The 18,277-nt window shown below is 37.5% G+C and overlaps 1 protein-coding gene across 2 annotated transcripts; it reads left to right on the top strand.

The window, feature by feature from the left end:
* The first annotated feature begins 205 nt into the window (after positions 1 to 205).
* Positions 206 to 18,062, top strand: Oseg2 (intraflagellar transport protein Oseg2). Of its 2 annotated transcripts, none has more exons than XR_013256218.1 (15): positions 206 to 1,570; positions 5,600 to 5,743; positions 5,873 to 5,985; positions 6,072 to 6,257; positions 7,036 to 7,506; positions 8,152 to 8,760; positions 9,040 to 9,478; positions 9,566 to 10,279; positions 10,451 to 10,904; positions 11,177 to 11,283; positions 11,368 to 11,811; positions 11,879 to 12,202; positions 14,140 to 14,570; positions 15,241 to 16,017; positions 16,337 to 18,062. XR_013256218.1 is itself a non-coding variant. In XM_077401772.1 (15 exons), exons 2-15 carry the CDS (start codon positions 1,532 to 1,534, stop codon positions 15,962 to 15,964), a joined length of 5,199 nt encoding a protein of 1,732 aa, XP_077257898.1. In that variant the 5' UTR covers positions 206 to 1,265; positions 1,384 to 1,531; the 3' UTR covers positions 15,965 to 18,062. The 2 variants fall into 2 exon arrangements, 1 of the variants encoding a protein (XP_077257898.1); XM_077401772.1 differs by having other exon boundaries at positions 206 to 1,265; positions 1,384 to 1,570; positions 15,241 to 18,062.
* The last annotated feature ends 215 nt before the right edge of the window (positions 18,063 to 18,277 follow it).

Genomic DNA, 18,277 nt, shown 5'->3' with positions numbered 1-18,277 from the left:
TTTTGGTTAAAGCAAGGCACACACACACGTGTGTATGCCCAAACGTAAATTATTATTTTCCTACCTTACCGACATTAAAACTTTGAAATTAAATTTAAAAAAAACGAGACCTGAGCGACGATTTTTATTCTCAAAATGTTTTTTACACACAGAAATAAACAATTTTACAAAGTTTTAAGAAAATCGGAGAAGAGAGCGTTATATTAAACATTTACCAAATTTTGTCCACAACAAGATGCATACGATAAAATTCGTCTCAAGTAAATTCTAAGGCCTGAAAACAGCGAAAACCTAAGACTATTCCAAAAAATCAAAATTTTTTGCTTACATAGCTACAAAAGCTACAAACTAAAGAAAAAGGGTCTAAAAAATCGGTTACACCATGCAAAGTATTCTTTGTAGTTCTCAGATGATGTGTGATTTTTGGGGATTTTTAATTCTAATTTAAATAATGGAAAAAAATCACCGGCGCAACATCAAAAAAACGATAAAATCGAGGATTTTTGGGATCCGAGTCTCGGACTTTGACGGCGCGTGCAAGCTAAACGACTGACTTGACGATAAATGTTGTTCAGATCATTATTGTAGATAATTTTACGCTCTACAAAAAAGGTACGTATAGTTAGTTACCTTATCTTGCTTAGTTTTCAAGATATTTGAAAAAAATAAAAAAAATCGCGTTTTTTGTTGATAATATTGTTAATAACTTTTTATTGCGCGTTAATTTTGCGAAGCAAAATAAATCCCACTTATAGCACCTCAAATCAAAGCGATTCATGGTGGTTGCAACCTGGGAAGATTAATTGGAAGGTTCGATGTTTAATATGACTTGTTCGATGTTTTATATTGTGGCTGCATTCCGATATTCACTGTCAGTACTGCAAATCTATATTTCAGTATACTATAGATTTTCAGTACTAAAAGTTGCTGACAGTGATTATCGGAATGCAGCCTCTGTCATATAGCCTTCAGTCTCTGCTGCCCGGCAAACCTACAATCTATACATTCTATACAATCTATACAATAAATTTCGCCGAGAAGTCGTCAAGATCTAGAAACCTGGTGGTGCGTCCTAAGAGGGTTCGAGCCTTATTCGAGTCATGGAGGGAGATATGTTTATGCCTCTTTTTTTCAAACATTTTTATTTTATCGTCTTGACTGCGCTCTCTTGAAGCTTGCGCACGCTTGCGCCCAGTGCGAAGGCACCGAGGCATCGCCCTAGTCACGACACTGCCCATCTGTTCGACAGTCTCAAACATCAACATGTAAGATTTTGTTCTTTTCACGGCTAAATTCTCCATAATTTTTGTCTTTTCTCTTTAATACTTTAATTAATTACAATTACTTATTTTTTAATTATATATTTATCTTTATATATCTCAGCCTGCAGCTGAGGTCAGCATATAATGGTAGTTCTGTTGCCAGGCAACCGACGTGTACACACAAAATCACCTGCTTTACGTCAGTACTCTACGTGTAAAGTTGTAAATAATATTAAGATAACTGAGAATTTTATTATAACTGAATCAACATGCATTTAAAATATCTAGGCACCATTATGCCAGCAGAGGTGAGTCGATTGTTATTTTAAATTAAAAATTTTTAAATCTTGAGATTCTAATTCTAAGGAGTATCTGCCTGTCTACGTATCTGTAGAACGGATTAATGATTAATAAAACGTATTCTTTCAAGAATTATTTGGTATAGAGATGTACAAATTCTGGCTCTTAGTTTTTCAATATTTTTATGAAAAAGAATTGAATGTCCTCGGACAGACAATAACTTTTTTAAGGTGATCCTTTCGTGAGAACAAGTATTAGATAAGTACCTAAATTTTATATATGTTAAATATACAGTAATAAGGGACATGTGTACGAAAAATCAAGTGAGGTTACCGACACTTTACAAGAAATAAGTCATTCTAAATGTGCGTTTGCGGAGCGTGCCATTGTCATTCTATCCTTATTGTTTACATCTAATGAACGAGAAAGATAGAATGATGCAAATCGCCACGGCCGAGGTTTTCAACGAATAATACATGTACTTAGCGATCAGATGAATACATTATTCATGTCTTAAAATATTCCTTGAAGTTTCCGGATTTCGTACATACCTTGAAAATAAGGGCTTGCCGAATGTTTTGCTCTGATATATAAGGTTAAATAAGTAGTGGATCCAATCGCATATTGCTTTACTCGTACTGTCATGCCTGACCTAACATAAATCGAGTCCAACCGCACTACTATTGTGATATTTTTTTAATTAGTAAATAATTAAATACGATTAAATCGTGCGTGTAAAATCATGTTATATTATTATAATTATTGGGATGTTGTGTAATGTTTGTCACTGTGTGTTTTCAATTACCTCATGACGGACTGTTACTTGACTAACTGGGTCTGCGAAAGGACCACCTTAAATGTAGTACGAGATGCGTAAATTTTATCTCTAATTCCTAACAGTTCCTGGAAAAGCAATTTATAATATTTTATTTTGGAAAGTCTTACTTATTATATGTGTATAAATATTTAGAAATATATATGACACACACACACCCACGCACGCACGCACGCACGCACACACGCCATTTGGCTGCGGTCCACTTGATGCCAGAAATGTTTTGGAGCGTTCTTCTTCTCCTTCTTTCTTCATTGAAAGAAAATAGAAGAGGAATATGCTTCGAAGCATTTGTAGCGTCAAATGGACCGCAGCCATAATTACCAATCTCTTTCTATATTATACACTTTTACCATCTGTGAATATAAGCCCTGGTAACCATATCCGATAGAAAACGATTAAAAACGGCTATATCTGTATCGTTTTTAATCGTATCTTATCGGTTCTATCGTTGCATATTTAGAAGACAGATAAAACATTAATCGAATCGAATCGATTTCTATCGTTTTAGGTCCGAATAAGAAAATAACTATACAAATTTTATAGTTATGAATCGTTTTCTATATGTACAATTATTGCCCATCTGAATCAATCGTATATACACGATATAATATGTATCGTTATTTATGGTAATAATTTTACCGTATGCATTAATACGGATATATAAGAATAAAATGATAGACATCTTATCGATATTTATATGACTTAACCGAACCGATACATCTATCGTTTCTTATCAGGATTTTCCGACATACAACTTATCATTTTCTGTACGGCAGCAAATCGGTTCGTTTTCTATCGTATATTAATGATATAAATTGAATCGTTTGAAAACCTTCTATTTTGCATATGTTTTTATAAGGTTAAAACGATAGACATCTCGTCGATATTTATACGACTTAACCGAACCGACACATCTATCGTTTCTTATCAGGATTTTCCGACATACAACTTATCATCTTCGAAAACAAAGTTCGTCGAAGTATTTTTATGTGTGTGTGTGTGTGATTTGTTATTAAGATTAAAATAATAAAATATTTTATTTGTATTTTAGTGCAATTTTAAATAAGACGTTTCTAATGTAAATGTTGTTTTTATTTCTCTAATAACCGTAAAAATTTTGGCCCTTGGCTTCCTGGAGCTGTTGTCGCAAAGGTAGAAGCTTAATTATTAAAAAAAAAAAAATGCAGTTCTTTCTTTATCATAGAAAGATCTCTGATACGGTTTATTTTTTTTTTACACGGTTATAATCCGGTGGCATGCAGAGTAGCAAACATCTAAAGATGTTCTGACTGATTTGATATATAGCTGAGAAATTTCAAATTTTTCCAATTTTTTTTGACAGGGCATCATAAAAAAACGGTTCACTATTAACCATATTAAGAAGACAATTATAGCTACTTTAATACCATTAAAAATTATAGAAACCGATGCACCACTAATAAGAAATTTAGGATGCAAGCCCATGTGTATTGTATCGAGAATTTCTTATAGAGTATCGTGAATAAACGAAACTTCAATTATGTTAAAAACTGATTCAGACCGATATAAAGGTAATAAGAAATTTCCGATAGAATCCCAAGTATTTTGCAACGTGAGTTTCTGATAAAATACCGTAAATAAATGATTCACTAATTATATTAAAAACGATAGAAACTGATATATAGCTGATAAGATATTTACAATAGGATTCCAAGTATTTTGTAACGTGAGTTTCTGATAGAGTACCGTAAATAAACGATTCACTAACCGTATTAAAAACGATAAGAAATTTTTTTATCGTTTTCTATCGGAGATGGTTACCAGGGAGACGCTGGTATACTCTTGCGATAAAAGTCTGTGCCTTTATTCTTGAGGGCTCGATCAACACTTGTTTAGCTCATCTTCATCTGAACATATGTGTTTATAAAGTGTATCTTTCAATAGGCCGAAGAGGCGCCAGATCCAGACTATGAGAAGTCTCATCCGCGCAGACTGGTGTTATGTGGGGCCGTGCGTTGTCATGAAGAAGAAAAACCTTATTCAGATTTTTGTCAGGTCAAATTCTATAGATGAGTAACGATGAGATAAAGAAAAGTGTTGATCGAGCCCTCAAGAATAAAAGCAAAGACTTTTACCGCACGAGTATACTGCATGTCTTATTCACACAGATGATAAAAATGTATATAAAGAGATGATTATATTATGTGGAAAAATAATAAATTTACATCATAAAGATGTAAGATTAAACTCATGTAAACACCAAAGTTTCAAGAATAACATTTTTTGAGAAAAAAAATTAGATACTTTCGTATTGACCCTCCGTATCTTCCATATTTTTCGAGATATTTGCCTGCATATCAATTAAAATGACTTACCCTGTATATTAGATGTGCAAATAATTAATTCGGTGCCTTTTTTCACAAAAATCAAAATTTGTTTACAAATTTACAAAAAATCAAATGCAAGAGTTTGATGGAATAATCTCCACTATTTTCTATATATGATTATACTTTACCCCGTTTATATCGAACATTTAACGAATATCTTGGCGGAAGAAAATTATCGCTAAAGTCTTCAAGACTTTTTCGGACTTCTTCAACTATCTTGAAACATGTATCAGGTGATGTTGAAGCGATCGAAATAGTTGATAATCCGACAGGGCTAATTAAGTCTGGTGAATGATTCGAGATGAGGGAGAATTTTCCAGTCCGAAGCATAGACGATTCTTTTGCAAGCGTTAGTATTATATCATTACTGTAAAATGATTCACTTAGTTCCGAAAACTCTGATACCATTTTTTGCACGTTTTATGGGTCACAGTACCTTCACCCAAAGCAGAACAAATCATTTCTGCGGCTTCAGCAAATTTTTTTTTTTAATTAAAAAATATGAAAAAATGCAATGCCTTAAATGCTGTTTTTTGGACGTCTCTCTCATATCGTATGTTCTATAATGTATTACTGTTTTATGAGATTTCTCATTTACTTCGCCAAATATGGTGTTTTGAAAACCATGGAGTCTCTACTTGCAAACCGCAAAAGGACGAGAAAATAATATTTAATGTTAAAACAAAATTATAAGTTGAATGTAAAGGTAGCGAATTAATTTACGCATCTAATATAAATTTAAATATAAACATATTTAAATAAAATGCATGATGTATAAAAGTTGAATATTTCTATATTTATATATATATATATATTTATATATTGTATGTTAGGAGTTGGAAAACAGGGTGGTTAGCATTGCATGGTCGCCAAACAATTTAAAGTTAGCTGTGGCATCTGCCGATCGTTCTATTTATCTTTTCGACGAGAATGGTGCAAAACGCGATAGATTTTCCACTAAGCCCATTGATCCCAAGGTATTCATTTTCTAATTCCTAAAATTGTACTTTTAGTTTACTGATACCGTCGTTTGTTTTTGCGAGTTTAAAATTTCTTAATTTGAGTTGTAGAATAATGTTAATAACAATATCCTTTTTTGTCCACAGTTTGGTAAGAAGAGCTATATGGTGAAGGGAATAGCCTTCTCCTCAGAGTCCACAAAGATTGCAGTTGGCCAAACCGACTGTATTGTATACGTATATAAAATAGGGGAGGATTGGTAGTTATTAAAACAATTTTCCAAAGAAAAAAAAGCCTAAATAAATTGTTTAATATTTATTATTAATAACAAAAATTATTTTACAGGGGTGACAAAAAGGTGATTTGCAACAAATTCCGACAAAGTGCCGCGGTGACTTGCCTGATCTGGCCAATGGACGGTCCAATCATTACAGGATTGGCAGATGGGAAAGTCCGCGCGGCTCTGGTCAAGTCGCAGAAAGCGCAAACTTTATATACCTCTGACGCCATGACGATAGCTTTGGCTAGCAAGTAAATTGACGCTTCTCGCTATATATATTTTGAGATTACGATTATGCACACTAGTAATAATTTACTTACAAGAGAACCTCGCAAACCCGAAAATTCTGATTTTGATGAGACTTTACACACATGTAGGGGAGATAAATAGACAAATTTAGAAATTTTTAGTTGCGGCCTAAAAACGATTTTAAGGGGTGTAACCATTTTTCATAGTGTAGAGTGGCTTTTTGCTTTTCTCGATATATCTAAAAAAATATTCGAGGTATAAAAAAATGTTTTATATAAAAGTTTCTTAATAAGAACATCTAAGCTCTATTTAACCACATTAATAATATTTTGAAAAAATAATTAAAAAAAAATTTTTTTTAAATTATTATTTTTGCAGATATTTATAAGAACACTCCTATTTAACCACATTAATAATATTTTACAAAAATAATTTGTAAAAAATTTTATTAGAATTTATTTTTTTAAAATATCAATGTGGTTAAACAGAGATGTTCTTACTATAAAACGTTGGTATAAAGTGTTTGTATAAACCATTTTTTTATTACTCAAATATTTTTTGAAATATATCGAGAAAAATAAAAAGCTGTTATATAATATACGAGGAGTAATTTTACCCCTTAGAATCGTTTTTAGGCCGCAACTGAAAATTCCTAAATTTATCTATTTATCTCCCCTATACATGTAGTGTATACAATTTTATCAAAAATCAGAATTTTCGGGTTTGCGAGGTTCCTTTGTTAGTATTTCCCTAACGTCAATGATTCTTCTCTATTCGCAGCGTCCGCGGCAATGGCTTTTTGTCGAGCCATGCTGACGGCAGCATTATTCGCTATTACATTGCCGAAGATGGTGGCGCGGAGCCATCGGGACGCGTGTGTGTTCACGGAGTGCCCGCTTACGCCTTGGCGTGGCCGCAGTCGCACATTCTGGCAGCAGGCTGCGACAAACGGCTAACCATGTACGACCCGTACGGCAAACCGGTCAAAACCTTCGACTTCAGCCGGGACTCTCAAGAGAGGGAGATCACTGTGGCCTGCTGTAACCCGAGTGGTCAGAGCATCGCCGTAGGCTCCTGGGACAAGGTGCGCATCTTCGATTGGACGCCACGAAGGAGTGTCTGGGAAGAGACTAACGTGCGTGACTTGCCTAATTTCTATACCGTCACGGCACTCTCCTGGAGACGAGACGGCTCGAAGCTGGTAATCGGCGGATTATGCGGCGGCGTCGAACAGTTTGAAACTATTTTAAGGTGACTAAAACTTGAAACTACCAAACATACTCCTGACGTTTTAATACTCTTTGCATTTTGTGAAAGTTGACTTCTTGGTATCTTTTTATCGTTGAGGATTGTCATAAAAACTGATATCACCTTGAATGTATAATCAATGCATAAATCTTATTTTATGTTGTTTTGCAGAATAACTTTTCAGACAGCCAAGTCTATAATCGAAAGACAGATCTTATTGCTAAGTATCTACTACAAATTTTGTCGGCTACAGATTTGATGCTAGTTCTGATATATTACATGATATCGGCAGAACGCCGATAGAAATATAACAGAGTCTACTAACATAATCAGACAGCAGATTGGGGACAGAAATCGCGCAGATCCTATAGGAATCACCCAGGCTTTTTGCTGCCAATTTGCTGTCTGATTATGTTAGCAGACTCTGCTGGCAGAACAAGCTGAATACGGATGCAGTTAATGTCAGTCTACTGACATGTCTGATCAAATCTGTTACCAATCTCTCGACATACTGCTGTCATTCTGTTTTTCATTAATAATTATTAATGAAGAACAGAGGACTGTTTAATTATATCTATCGCCATATCAATCAAAATTGTTTTGGATGTATATCGCGATCTTTTTATATCAAACTTTCTTATTTTTCAGACGTACAGTGATTCGCGGTAGTCACGAGGTCGCCTACGTGGGTCCCAGCCAAGTGGTGATTCGACCTCTGAGCGACTCCTCGCAGCGTCCCATCGTCATCAGATCGCAGACGGGTCTGGAGATCGAAGATGTGCGCGTCCTAGGGCGCAGAGACAACAACGTAGTGGCTCGAACGGCACACACGTTGTTGATCGGGGATATCGAGCTGGGTCTGATTAGCGAGATCCCGTGGGAAGACCGGTCCGGCGGCGAGAAGTTTTTCTTCGAGTATCCAGTCGTATGCCTGATCTTTTGCTCCGGTGAGCTGACGATCGTTGAGTACGGCCAGAACGAGGCACTTGGTTCCGTGCGAACGGAGGCGGTGAACCCGCACGTGGTCAGCGTGCGCGTGAACGAACGACCCTCGGCTGGTGGCGGCGATAATAAGAAACTGGCATACCTACTGGATCCAAGAACCGTTCGCGTGATTGATCTACTATCTGGCGCGACCATCAACATGATCGTCCATGACGCCCGCGTCGACTGGTTGGAACTGAGCGAGGCAGGTCATCGACTGTTGTCGCGTGACAAGCGAGGCCGCCTTTGGTTAAGCGATGACGAAGGTGAAAGGTAATTATGTGGAGTACCTGGTATTCATTTGATATAAAAGATCTTTCTTATCAATTAAAAGTTGAAAGCGAAATTACGAAATTATAGAAAGCAATCTCGATCATCAAATGGTTAATTTATTTATTGGAATAACTACAGTAATTTTACCTAAAATAAAGTGCAATAAAAATATCGATTTTTATTTGCATCGTAACTTTTATTATTTTATATTAAAACGATATTGTATTAAAACCAGATTTTCTTATCACTCCAATCATTCTTTATTTTACGGCACTGCAGAGTCTTGTTAGTGACAGGGGTGTCCTTTGCATCCTGGGTGACTGGTAGCGACGTTGTCGTCGCTCAGACAGGTCAAACTCTAGCCGTTTGGTACAACGTAGACGCGCCAGAAGCGGTTACGCTGACGCCGATCAAGGGCGATGTGATTGATATTATCCGAGAGGATGGTCGAACGTCTGTGATGGTGGAGGAGCACGGTACTAAGATGGCATATCTATTAGACGAAGGATTGATCGAATTCGGCACCGCGTTACATGACAATGATTTCGGCCGAGTTGTCCTGTTTCTGGAGAACATGAGCGACGGTCCGCAAGTAGAAACCATGTGGGAGAACGTGGCCAGAAACGCGATGAAAGAGAGGAAGCTCACGATAGCTGCCAGGTGCTACGCTGCGATGGGCGACGTGGCTTGCGCGAGATTTCTGAAGGAGACTGCCGAGGTTTTTCTCTTTTGTAATGAATATCTATGTCTCCTTCGAGACAACAATCATAATATATTTTTGTTTTCTTTTTTATCATATTTCAAGATTGGTGAAAAGTATGCCGAAGAGACAGGCAACGAACCACTAGCCAATCCGGACTGTTGGGCCCGGCTAGCTATACTGAATGGTGATTTAAAAACCGCTGAGGCAATTTATTTGGAGCAGAATGAGCTAGACAAGGCATTGGATATGTATCAACGCTATTGGCGCTGGGAGGATGCCCTAAACTTGGCCCAGAGTCGTAATTGGAGTGGTTTATCAGAATTGCGAGACCGTCATTTGGCTTGGCTATTGGACAGCGGTCAAGCGGCTCGCGCGGCGTCCATCATAGAGACTACGAATCCCAGGAGAGCTGTCAAACTTTATTTGGAAGCTCGTCGACCCGGACGAGCCGCCAGATTGATACTTGCCGACAACGAGTTGTTGGAGGACGAAAGAATCGTCGAGGAGGTTATTAGCGGCCTCAAGGCTTCCGACCTTACGGAACTCGCTGGAGAGCTACTGGAGAAGACTAGCGCCGGTTCTGAGGCGATCAAATATTATGCGCAGGCCGGTGTCTTTGCGAGAGCCCTCGATCTAGCACGCAAAATCGATCCCACTTTGGTGGTCGAATTAGAAAGGGATTGGGGAAAACATCTGTCAGCCAGTGGTCACTATGATGCCGCTATCAATCACTTTATCGAGGCAGGAGAGACGGTACTAGCACTGAAAGCCGCTATTAATGCGCGACAGTGGAGAAAGGCTTTACAAATTATTCAGGTGAAGTAATATTCTTAATATCTATGCACGCTTTATATCTTATGGTATTTTTCCAGATTCATACTATTTACTCAATTTTTTGTATAATTTCATACTATTTATTCAATATATTTTTTTTACTATATATATATATATATATATATATATTCTTTTTTTACATTTCTTTTTCAGGTGATTGAGGATGACGATCAGGAGATCCGTCAGCAATGTGAAAAGCTGGGTGAATACTTCTCGTCGATTGGCGAACGGAGCTTGGCGGAAAGTCTTTTTATTCGCGCCGAAAACGCCAAACGTGCTGTGGAGATTCACGTTCAGTCTGGTGACTGGATGCGTGCGCACCAAGTAGCCCAAGAATACATGAAAAGCAACGAGGCCAACGAGGTACTGGCAAAGCACGCCGAAAGTCTGCAACAAACCGGCGAGCTTCGTCACGCCGAGTCTCTTTACGTCGCGATCGGCGACTATGACGCGGCAATTGCTATGTATCGCAAAGCAGGAAACCGAGGCGACATGATCAGATTGGTCGCACAGCACCGACCAGACCTACTTCAAACTACTCACATGCATCTGGCAAGAGAGCTAGATGCAGTCGGCAAGCCGAGAGAAGCCGAAGAACACTTCCTAGGTAGGTTCCAGGCTTAAACTAATCACATAGTTTTAAACATAAGTTATTTAAAAAAATAATTCCTTTTTCATTCAATAAATGAATTTGATTCTTGTAGACTTCGGCCGCGGTTACCCCGTACACGTAAAAATCACTGCGGTAGAACATCGACTTTATAGTTCTAATATTTTTCTGTCACTATATAAGTATTCGTTTAGTACTGGATGCATAAAAAGATAAAATATTTACTTTACAATTTATTTAGTTTGTGCGTAAATTGTGTTTTATCTTAGGCGCTGGTGATTGGCGTGGAGCGGTTACAGCTTATAGATCTGCGAACATGTGGGAGGATGCGCTGAGAGTCGCTAAAAAAGCTTCGGAAGAAAAAGCGGCACAGCAGGTTGAATTTTATGCAGCGTTGAAAAGCGTTGTTCTTTTCATTCCTCTTTTGTTAATACTAAGTTTGATCTTTCTTTCTTTTTAGGTTGCTTTAATGTGGGCCCGAACATTAGCCCCGGAACTAGGCGCGAGACTTCTTATGCGATTGGGTTACTTAGAACCTTGCCTGCAATTAGCATGCGAAGCCAGCTTGTTTGACTGGGCTTTGGAAATCGCCAAATATGGCACTATGGATCAGAAGAAAGAGGTTCATTATCACTATGCAATGTCGTTAGAGGATGAGGGTCGTTTCGCCGAGGCCGAGAAAGAATTTGTACAGGCCGGCAAAACTATGGAGGCGGTGCAGATGTACATCCACAGCCGCGACTGGGAGTCCGCCGAGGACGTGGCACGATCGCACAGCCAGGAAGCTGTGGCGCAGGTCTTGATCGCTCGAGCCGCTGAGGCCGCCGAGGGCCAGGATTACGCTACAGCAGAGGCTCTTCTCCTGAGGGCCCACAAGCCAGAAATGATAATAGAACATTATAAGGTTGGCCTTTCCTTCGGATTTCTGTGGATACTTCTATTTCATCTGTCTAATTGTATTAAAATTTCAGACAGCCGGAATGTGGTCCGAGGCATTGCAAGTATGTCGAGAATATTTGCCCAGTCAGGAAGCGGCACTACGCAGAGAGTTAGGTCAAAGGAGTGCGGGACTGGACGGGGCAAATGCATTGGAGGAAGCTCGGAAGTGGCTTGATCTCGGAGAAGTACGATCTGCCCTGGACACCCTAATCTTGAATCCGCAGGCACCAAGATCGTATCTCATTCGTGCAGCTGACATTATTTTGTATCAGGCAGATCCCGAAACGGCGGCGGAAATCGGCGGTGACTTAGGTGCACGTTTATTTTCCGTTGGTGAACATGCGCTCGCCGCTCAGGTAATTTTTCCCTCTTATAAATAATGATGCAAAATGGAAAGATTATAGGACAATGAACGAGCGAAAAAAAGGATATTACGTATTATATATAGGGTGTGATCCACTAAACTTTTCAAACGCTTCAGAGTATCATTTTGTTTTTGTTTAACATTTGATAAATAACAAGGATGAAATGTTTTCAAGAGCGTTTGGAGCGTCAAGTGGATTGCACCCATAATTTGATTTATTATCATCTAGTCAAAAGAAGTTAAGGAGGTCAAGTGCTACAAAAAAATGCAGCCAACTTCATGAAATTTTAATATATTGTTCTGGAATGCAAAATAGAATTATGTGAATTTTTTAGGAATTTTTCATGTTTTGAAAAAAATTGATTCCAAAAATTATACTTTTTAGCATAGGTTCTTATGGAAAATGACATATTGCTCACCTTCAGAATGAGAAATAATGCAAGAAAAATATGCATATATATCTTAATAATAATTTACAAATAAATGAGTGAAAGAAAGGGGTAGGTTATCGCACATTTCGTAGAAAAATTAATTATTAAAGCGTAAAGTGCTTGATTTTTTGTTTGCTAGAAATGAACGCAAGCAAATAATGACAACAGCGTAAACGCGCGAGTATAGTAGAGATTGTACGGCGGGGCATTTGAATAGAAGTTGCGATGTGTTTGATAAAAAGTTTTTTATAAATTGTGCATGTCATTAAAAGTCCTGTTATTTTCAGTCTTGATTTCCATACACTTATTTTTTTTTACTCACAAACTTTCCTTTTCATCTGTATTGTTCATCAGTCATTTTTAAGGTTAACGCTTGACAGAAAGCAGCAGTACGCACTGGACCCCCGCGTTCCACTACTGCCCCCGATGAAGCACCCGAACGTCCTTAACGGAACGTTTTGAATAAAAAAAATTAGAGTGTAGTAAATAAAAAAACTGTTGATAAAAGTTGAGGGTCGTTATTAAAAAGTTATTAAAAAAGAAAATATAATGAATATTATAGTATGTAATTCTATGATACCATATATACAAGTGGGTCCCACCAACTTGCGGGAGACTCCGCCAGCACCTCTAGAAAAACTAACCTAACCCAACCCAATTGTTGTGGGTTAGGTTAGTTTTTTGGAGATGGAGTACCTCGCAGATTAAGGGGAACCCACTGCATCCACGCATACACTTTTCCATCCACACAACATTCTTTCGTTTCGTACAAAACGTATCCCATGAGCATAATTTTATCAATATTGGAGGAGAGGAGTTGTATAAGTTTTTCTAAAAAAATGATCTAACTTTTTAATAAGCAACTCCAAAAAAACAAAAAACTAAAACCTTCACAACATTACTCAATGCGATGATTTTGATAACATATTTCAAAATTATGAAAATTGGGAGTGGCTTTCTGATACTTAAATACAGGATTTTTTCTCATTTTCATAACGATATCGTCGATATCTTAGAAAATATAAGCGACCCTCAAATTTTATCAACCGTTTTGGATTCAGGGGGCAAAAATACATAAAATATACCTCCTCTCAATTGATTTCTCGTATAGGTTCTATAATTGTCGAGTTTTACCCTTAATTTTTTTATTTTATTTTTAACTTTGATGTGGCCTCTTGTTAGATTTGTAATTCGTTTTTAGTCCTCGCTTTTAATACACTATTATTTTATATTTTATTTCTTTTATTATTTTTTTTATATTTTATTTATTTTATATTTTATTTAGAACTTTCTAATTCAGTTTCACCGTTAGGTATTGTTATTTATTAGATTATTGATGGTTCAAATATGCTTTAAATAAAGATTAATATCAGGCTGCACTTTACTTGATACGTTCATTACTTACTGGATTAAATTCTGGATGAAGATTTAACGTAAAACGAGTCAAAATGCTAAAAAATTGAATGCTTCAAATTCATGATGTCTCCTATCGCTGCAGGTGTTTCTTCAAGCGGATCGGTTGAAAGATGCGGTGAGTTCGCTAGTGGCGGTTGGCGAGTGGGATCGCGCACGACGAATCGTTCGTGAGCTTGCTCCCGATCTTGAGCCATATCTAGAAGAGAAATATCGAGACGCCATGACAAACGAAGGTGAAATGGAACGGCTGGCGGAAGTGGACGGTAACGCTGCCCTCGAGGTGATGGCGCACAAAGGTCAGTGGAGTCAAGTGTTCGACGCCGCGAGCTCGCAAAGTCTGGAGGTGCTGCAGAGATTTGTGGCACGGCGTGCTGCACAATTGCTGAAGAACGACGACGCGCTGCAAGCATTGCAACTTTACGCTCAGTACGGCGCACCCGCAATCTCGCAGAACTTTAATCTGTATTTGCAATTGGCAGAGAGCATCCTGAATGCAACGCAGCAGGAGTACAGGTATTATACATATATTTAGGGCTGATAAAAGGATTTAACCCTTAAAAACCCTTAAACCTCTCATAAGAATCTCGTAAATGACATGAGGGGTCTAAAAGACCCCAGCATGAAAAATGTCTCCTTACTCATTGATTTTTTGATTTTTAGTTATGAAAATTTTGTTCAATGTTGTTCAAGGCTTAGAAAAGAGAATAAAATGCTAAAGGGTCTGGGGTCCGCTGGACCCCACGGGGCATTTAAGGGTTAAAATAAATATAGCGTGTCATTTATTCCTATTTATCAATCTCCATTATTCAAATGTCCATCATTAGTTAGAAATGTTTTGATACAAAATGTCTTTTTACAAACTAATATTTTATTAAAATTGAAATATCCCCACAGGTAGAACAGCAAATCACAATAAAGTCAAAATAATGTCAAAATGACAGCAAAATGGCGATTTTTTGTCATTTTACTATCATTTTACTATCATTTTGACGTCTTTTGACTTATTTATTGACTTTCTGTTCTACCTGGATCTCTTCTGTATTTACTCCCAAAACTGAAGACCTTTGTTTTCTTCATTCTCTATATCTAACCTGATATTAGGAGAGATTGATATTGCTCGTTCGTCTCACGCTTTTATCTTTTGCATCTCTTCATTTATTATTCGCGACATAACTAATTCCAGATATCTAGCCCAACTCCGTGACGTTTTATACGGTCTCTACCGTTCATTGTCTTCTCGTGAGAGATTCGAACGTCTTCTGGAGGCCGCACATCTCTCTGCGGTGAAGCACGGTTGCCGTCCGTTTCCGGCGCTTTCTGGCGTTGTGGTTAAGGCATCGGTTAGTCTTCTGCGACACACCGACATCCTTCACGCCGACAGATACTACTATGAAGCCGGTATTGCAGCTCGTACCGCCGGTCTTCTAAGCGAAGCCTTCGTTTTTCTTAATCATTTTCTCGATCTGGAAGAGTGTATCGAAGAGGAAGGCGACGGCAATGTCTTAGATGTGGACGATCTACGTGTCACCGACTTTCCGCTGGAAGTTCCACTTCCAGAAAAACTTGGCGTCGCAACGGATCAACGTGAGGAGGCAAGAGAATGGGTGCTGGCTGTGTCTATGGACCAAAAGATCGAACAAGGTTTACCGGTCGACCAGAGAGGCGTATATGTAGGTTCTCTGACGTCGCCGACAAACTCCAGCGCGCTTGTTCAGCAATGCGTGATCACGGGATATCCAGTGCGAGGCCCAGTTGTCAGATTTGAGGAAACCAACCGCGTGGCTGATCGCAACGACTGGACCAAGTTGATCAATACGGCCCGACAGGCACCCCCGGATTCGCCGCTAAATGACATTTTAGTATTTCTTCAAGATTGGTGCGGCACGGCACCTAAGTACTCGTTTTAAACGAAAAAGCTTCGAGACTCGTTTAATTTTAAAGTTGATAAAAATAGAGCACGGTAAGAAGAATAAAAAGGATTAAAAAGATTTTGGAATTTGTAGATAAGCTAAAATAAATATAATAATAAGTATATGTATTGAACTGATATGCGCCTACACTTTTAATTAGCGGTATGTAATAACGTTATTGACAAAATATACCTCGTTTCATTTAGTCAGGATCAGAATTATCTTCAGAAAGAGGTTTATATCGCTTCATTGAAATTTAATTATTTCTACATTTATTTATCACTTTTTACTTGATTATAAAATGACTTCGAAAAGAAAAATATTGTACTGAAACAGTGTCAATTTATCTGCCACTAATCTTTCTTTCAGCCAGATATAGAGCGCTCGTCCTGCAGTGGTTCATGAAGGGATTTCAGAGGGTGGGCAACCGCAGATGATAATTAACCGCTTGGCAAATATGCTCGGCTTTGCCGCATTCCATAAGTCAAAAAGCTGTTTGTGGAATTTGGCAGTCCAAAGTAACGCAAATACACGCACACGTGCGCGCTTATACACACACGCGCGTCATATTGACTCGAAATCGTAAACGGGCTTAATATACGCTGCAGGAGACGCGCGTTGCCCTGCCATATTGCTTGATGTTTAATGTCCGGCAGCGACAGTCGCAGCAAGAGTACATTATTTGCATTATACCTACGTTATTTAAAATAATTTTTGTTTTATTAATAAAAAAATTACAAGAAAAATGTTAAGCAAATCAACGTGAAGCAATATTAATTATATTTATTATATAAAAGTTTTAATAAAAACTAATAAAATATTTTACCTATACGCGAAAACCTTTCTTTACTATTATTCTTGGTAAAACTCCACAATTAGGGCCTATTACGAGAAATCAATTGAGAGGAGGTAAATTTTATGTATTCTTGCCCCCTGAATCCGCGAAACTGTTAATAGAATTTGGGGGTCGCTTGTATTTTCTAAGATACTGTCATAAAAATGAGAAAAAATGCGGTAAATATTTAGTATTTGGAAGCCCCTCCCAATTTCCACAATTTTGGAATATGTTGTCAAGGTCATGACCCTGAGTAACTTTTCCTTATAACTTAATCGGCGGTCATTGCTTATTTAAAAATTATGAACAAAAATGGTTTAAGAAATATAGCCAGTTTCTAATCAGTGCTAAGGGAAGTAATTTACTGATATGTGTGTACAAGACAGTACATATATGTAGGCGGGGTAGGGGCTATTGTCCCTCATTTTTTGCTCGAATCCCCGGGTGAACATACATACACTAACACTAGAGATATGCGTAACTATTCGAATTCAAATTTCTATGATTTAAATATGCGAACTATTCGAAAATTTCGAGTCTAGATGGTTCGAATTTATATTGTCAAATTTACAAAATTATATTTCCCGTTAACAAGCGAAAAAACGGTCATATGTTAACATCCGCGTAAGATTTTGGTATCTGTATAGTGGTCAGCAACGAGTGTCATTTATTTTTCGTTCTTAAAACTTAAAACAAGGTCAAATTACGTCAAATTATCAATGCTGATAAATACTGTCGAGAAGTTGATATTAGGGAGTTTTTGCAATACCGTCTTTCAGACATGGTAACCGTATCTGAAAGACGGTATTGCAAAAACTCCCTATTTATATGTACAAAAAACTTGCGGCATTCAGCAACCAACATTGCTTAACAGATACAAGGGTGTTATTACTGCTTCACGCGATAATGCTCGACCACACATTGCAAAACCTGTAAAACAATTAGCAAAATTGAAGTGTGAAATTCTCTCATATCCTCCTTATTTTTCTGACCTGATCTGTCGCTCACAGATTATCATTTTTTCAAGGATCTGAATGGCTTTTTGAAGAGAAAATTATTTGAAAGAGATGGTGATGTAAAAAACTGCTTTTGGAGAATTCATTGATTTTCGTTCTCTAGAAGGGCATTGAAGACGCGATACAAATCGCGTTGGAAAAAGTGCATTGAAGTAGATTGAAACTATTTTGATTAAGAAAGTATAATGTATTAAGTTTGTAATATAAACGTTTCAAATAAAAAATAAAAAACAACCGTACTTGAAAATTAAATAAACGTAACTTGAATATTCTACAAGCAAATTTCCTTTAATGTAACTTGTGTCTTCTATCATAAGATAGAAGGCGAGAGCAAAGAAAATCTGTTTGAACAAAGTTAGATAATATAAAAACCGATAAATGTATGTATATACAACGAATCTTGCCGTTACGCTAATTCCCGCGTGGCCGACACCCCCCCTTCGATTTTTCGATAATTAC

The sequence above is a fragment of the Temnothorax americanus genome, unplaced genomic scaffold (assembly GCF_048541705.1).
Source record: "Temnothorax americanus isolate GAGA-0224 unplaced genomic scaffold, ASM4854170v1 Scaffold15, whole genome shotgun sequence".
Lineage (NCBI taxonomy): Eukaryota > Metazoa > Arthropoda > Insecta > Hymenoptera > Formicidae > Temnothorax > Temnothorax americanus.
This window is presented reverse-complemented; position numbering and strand designations above follow the sequence as displayed.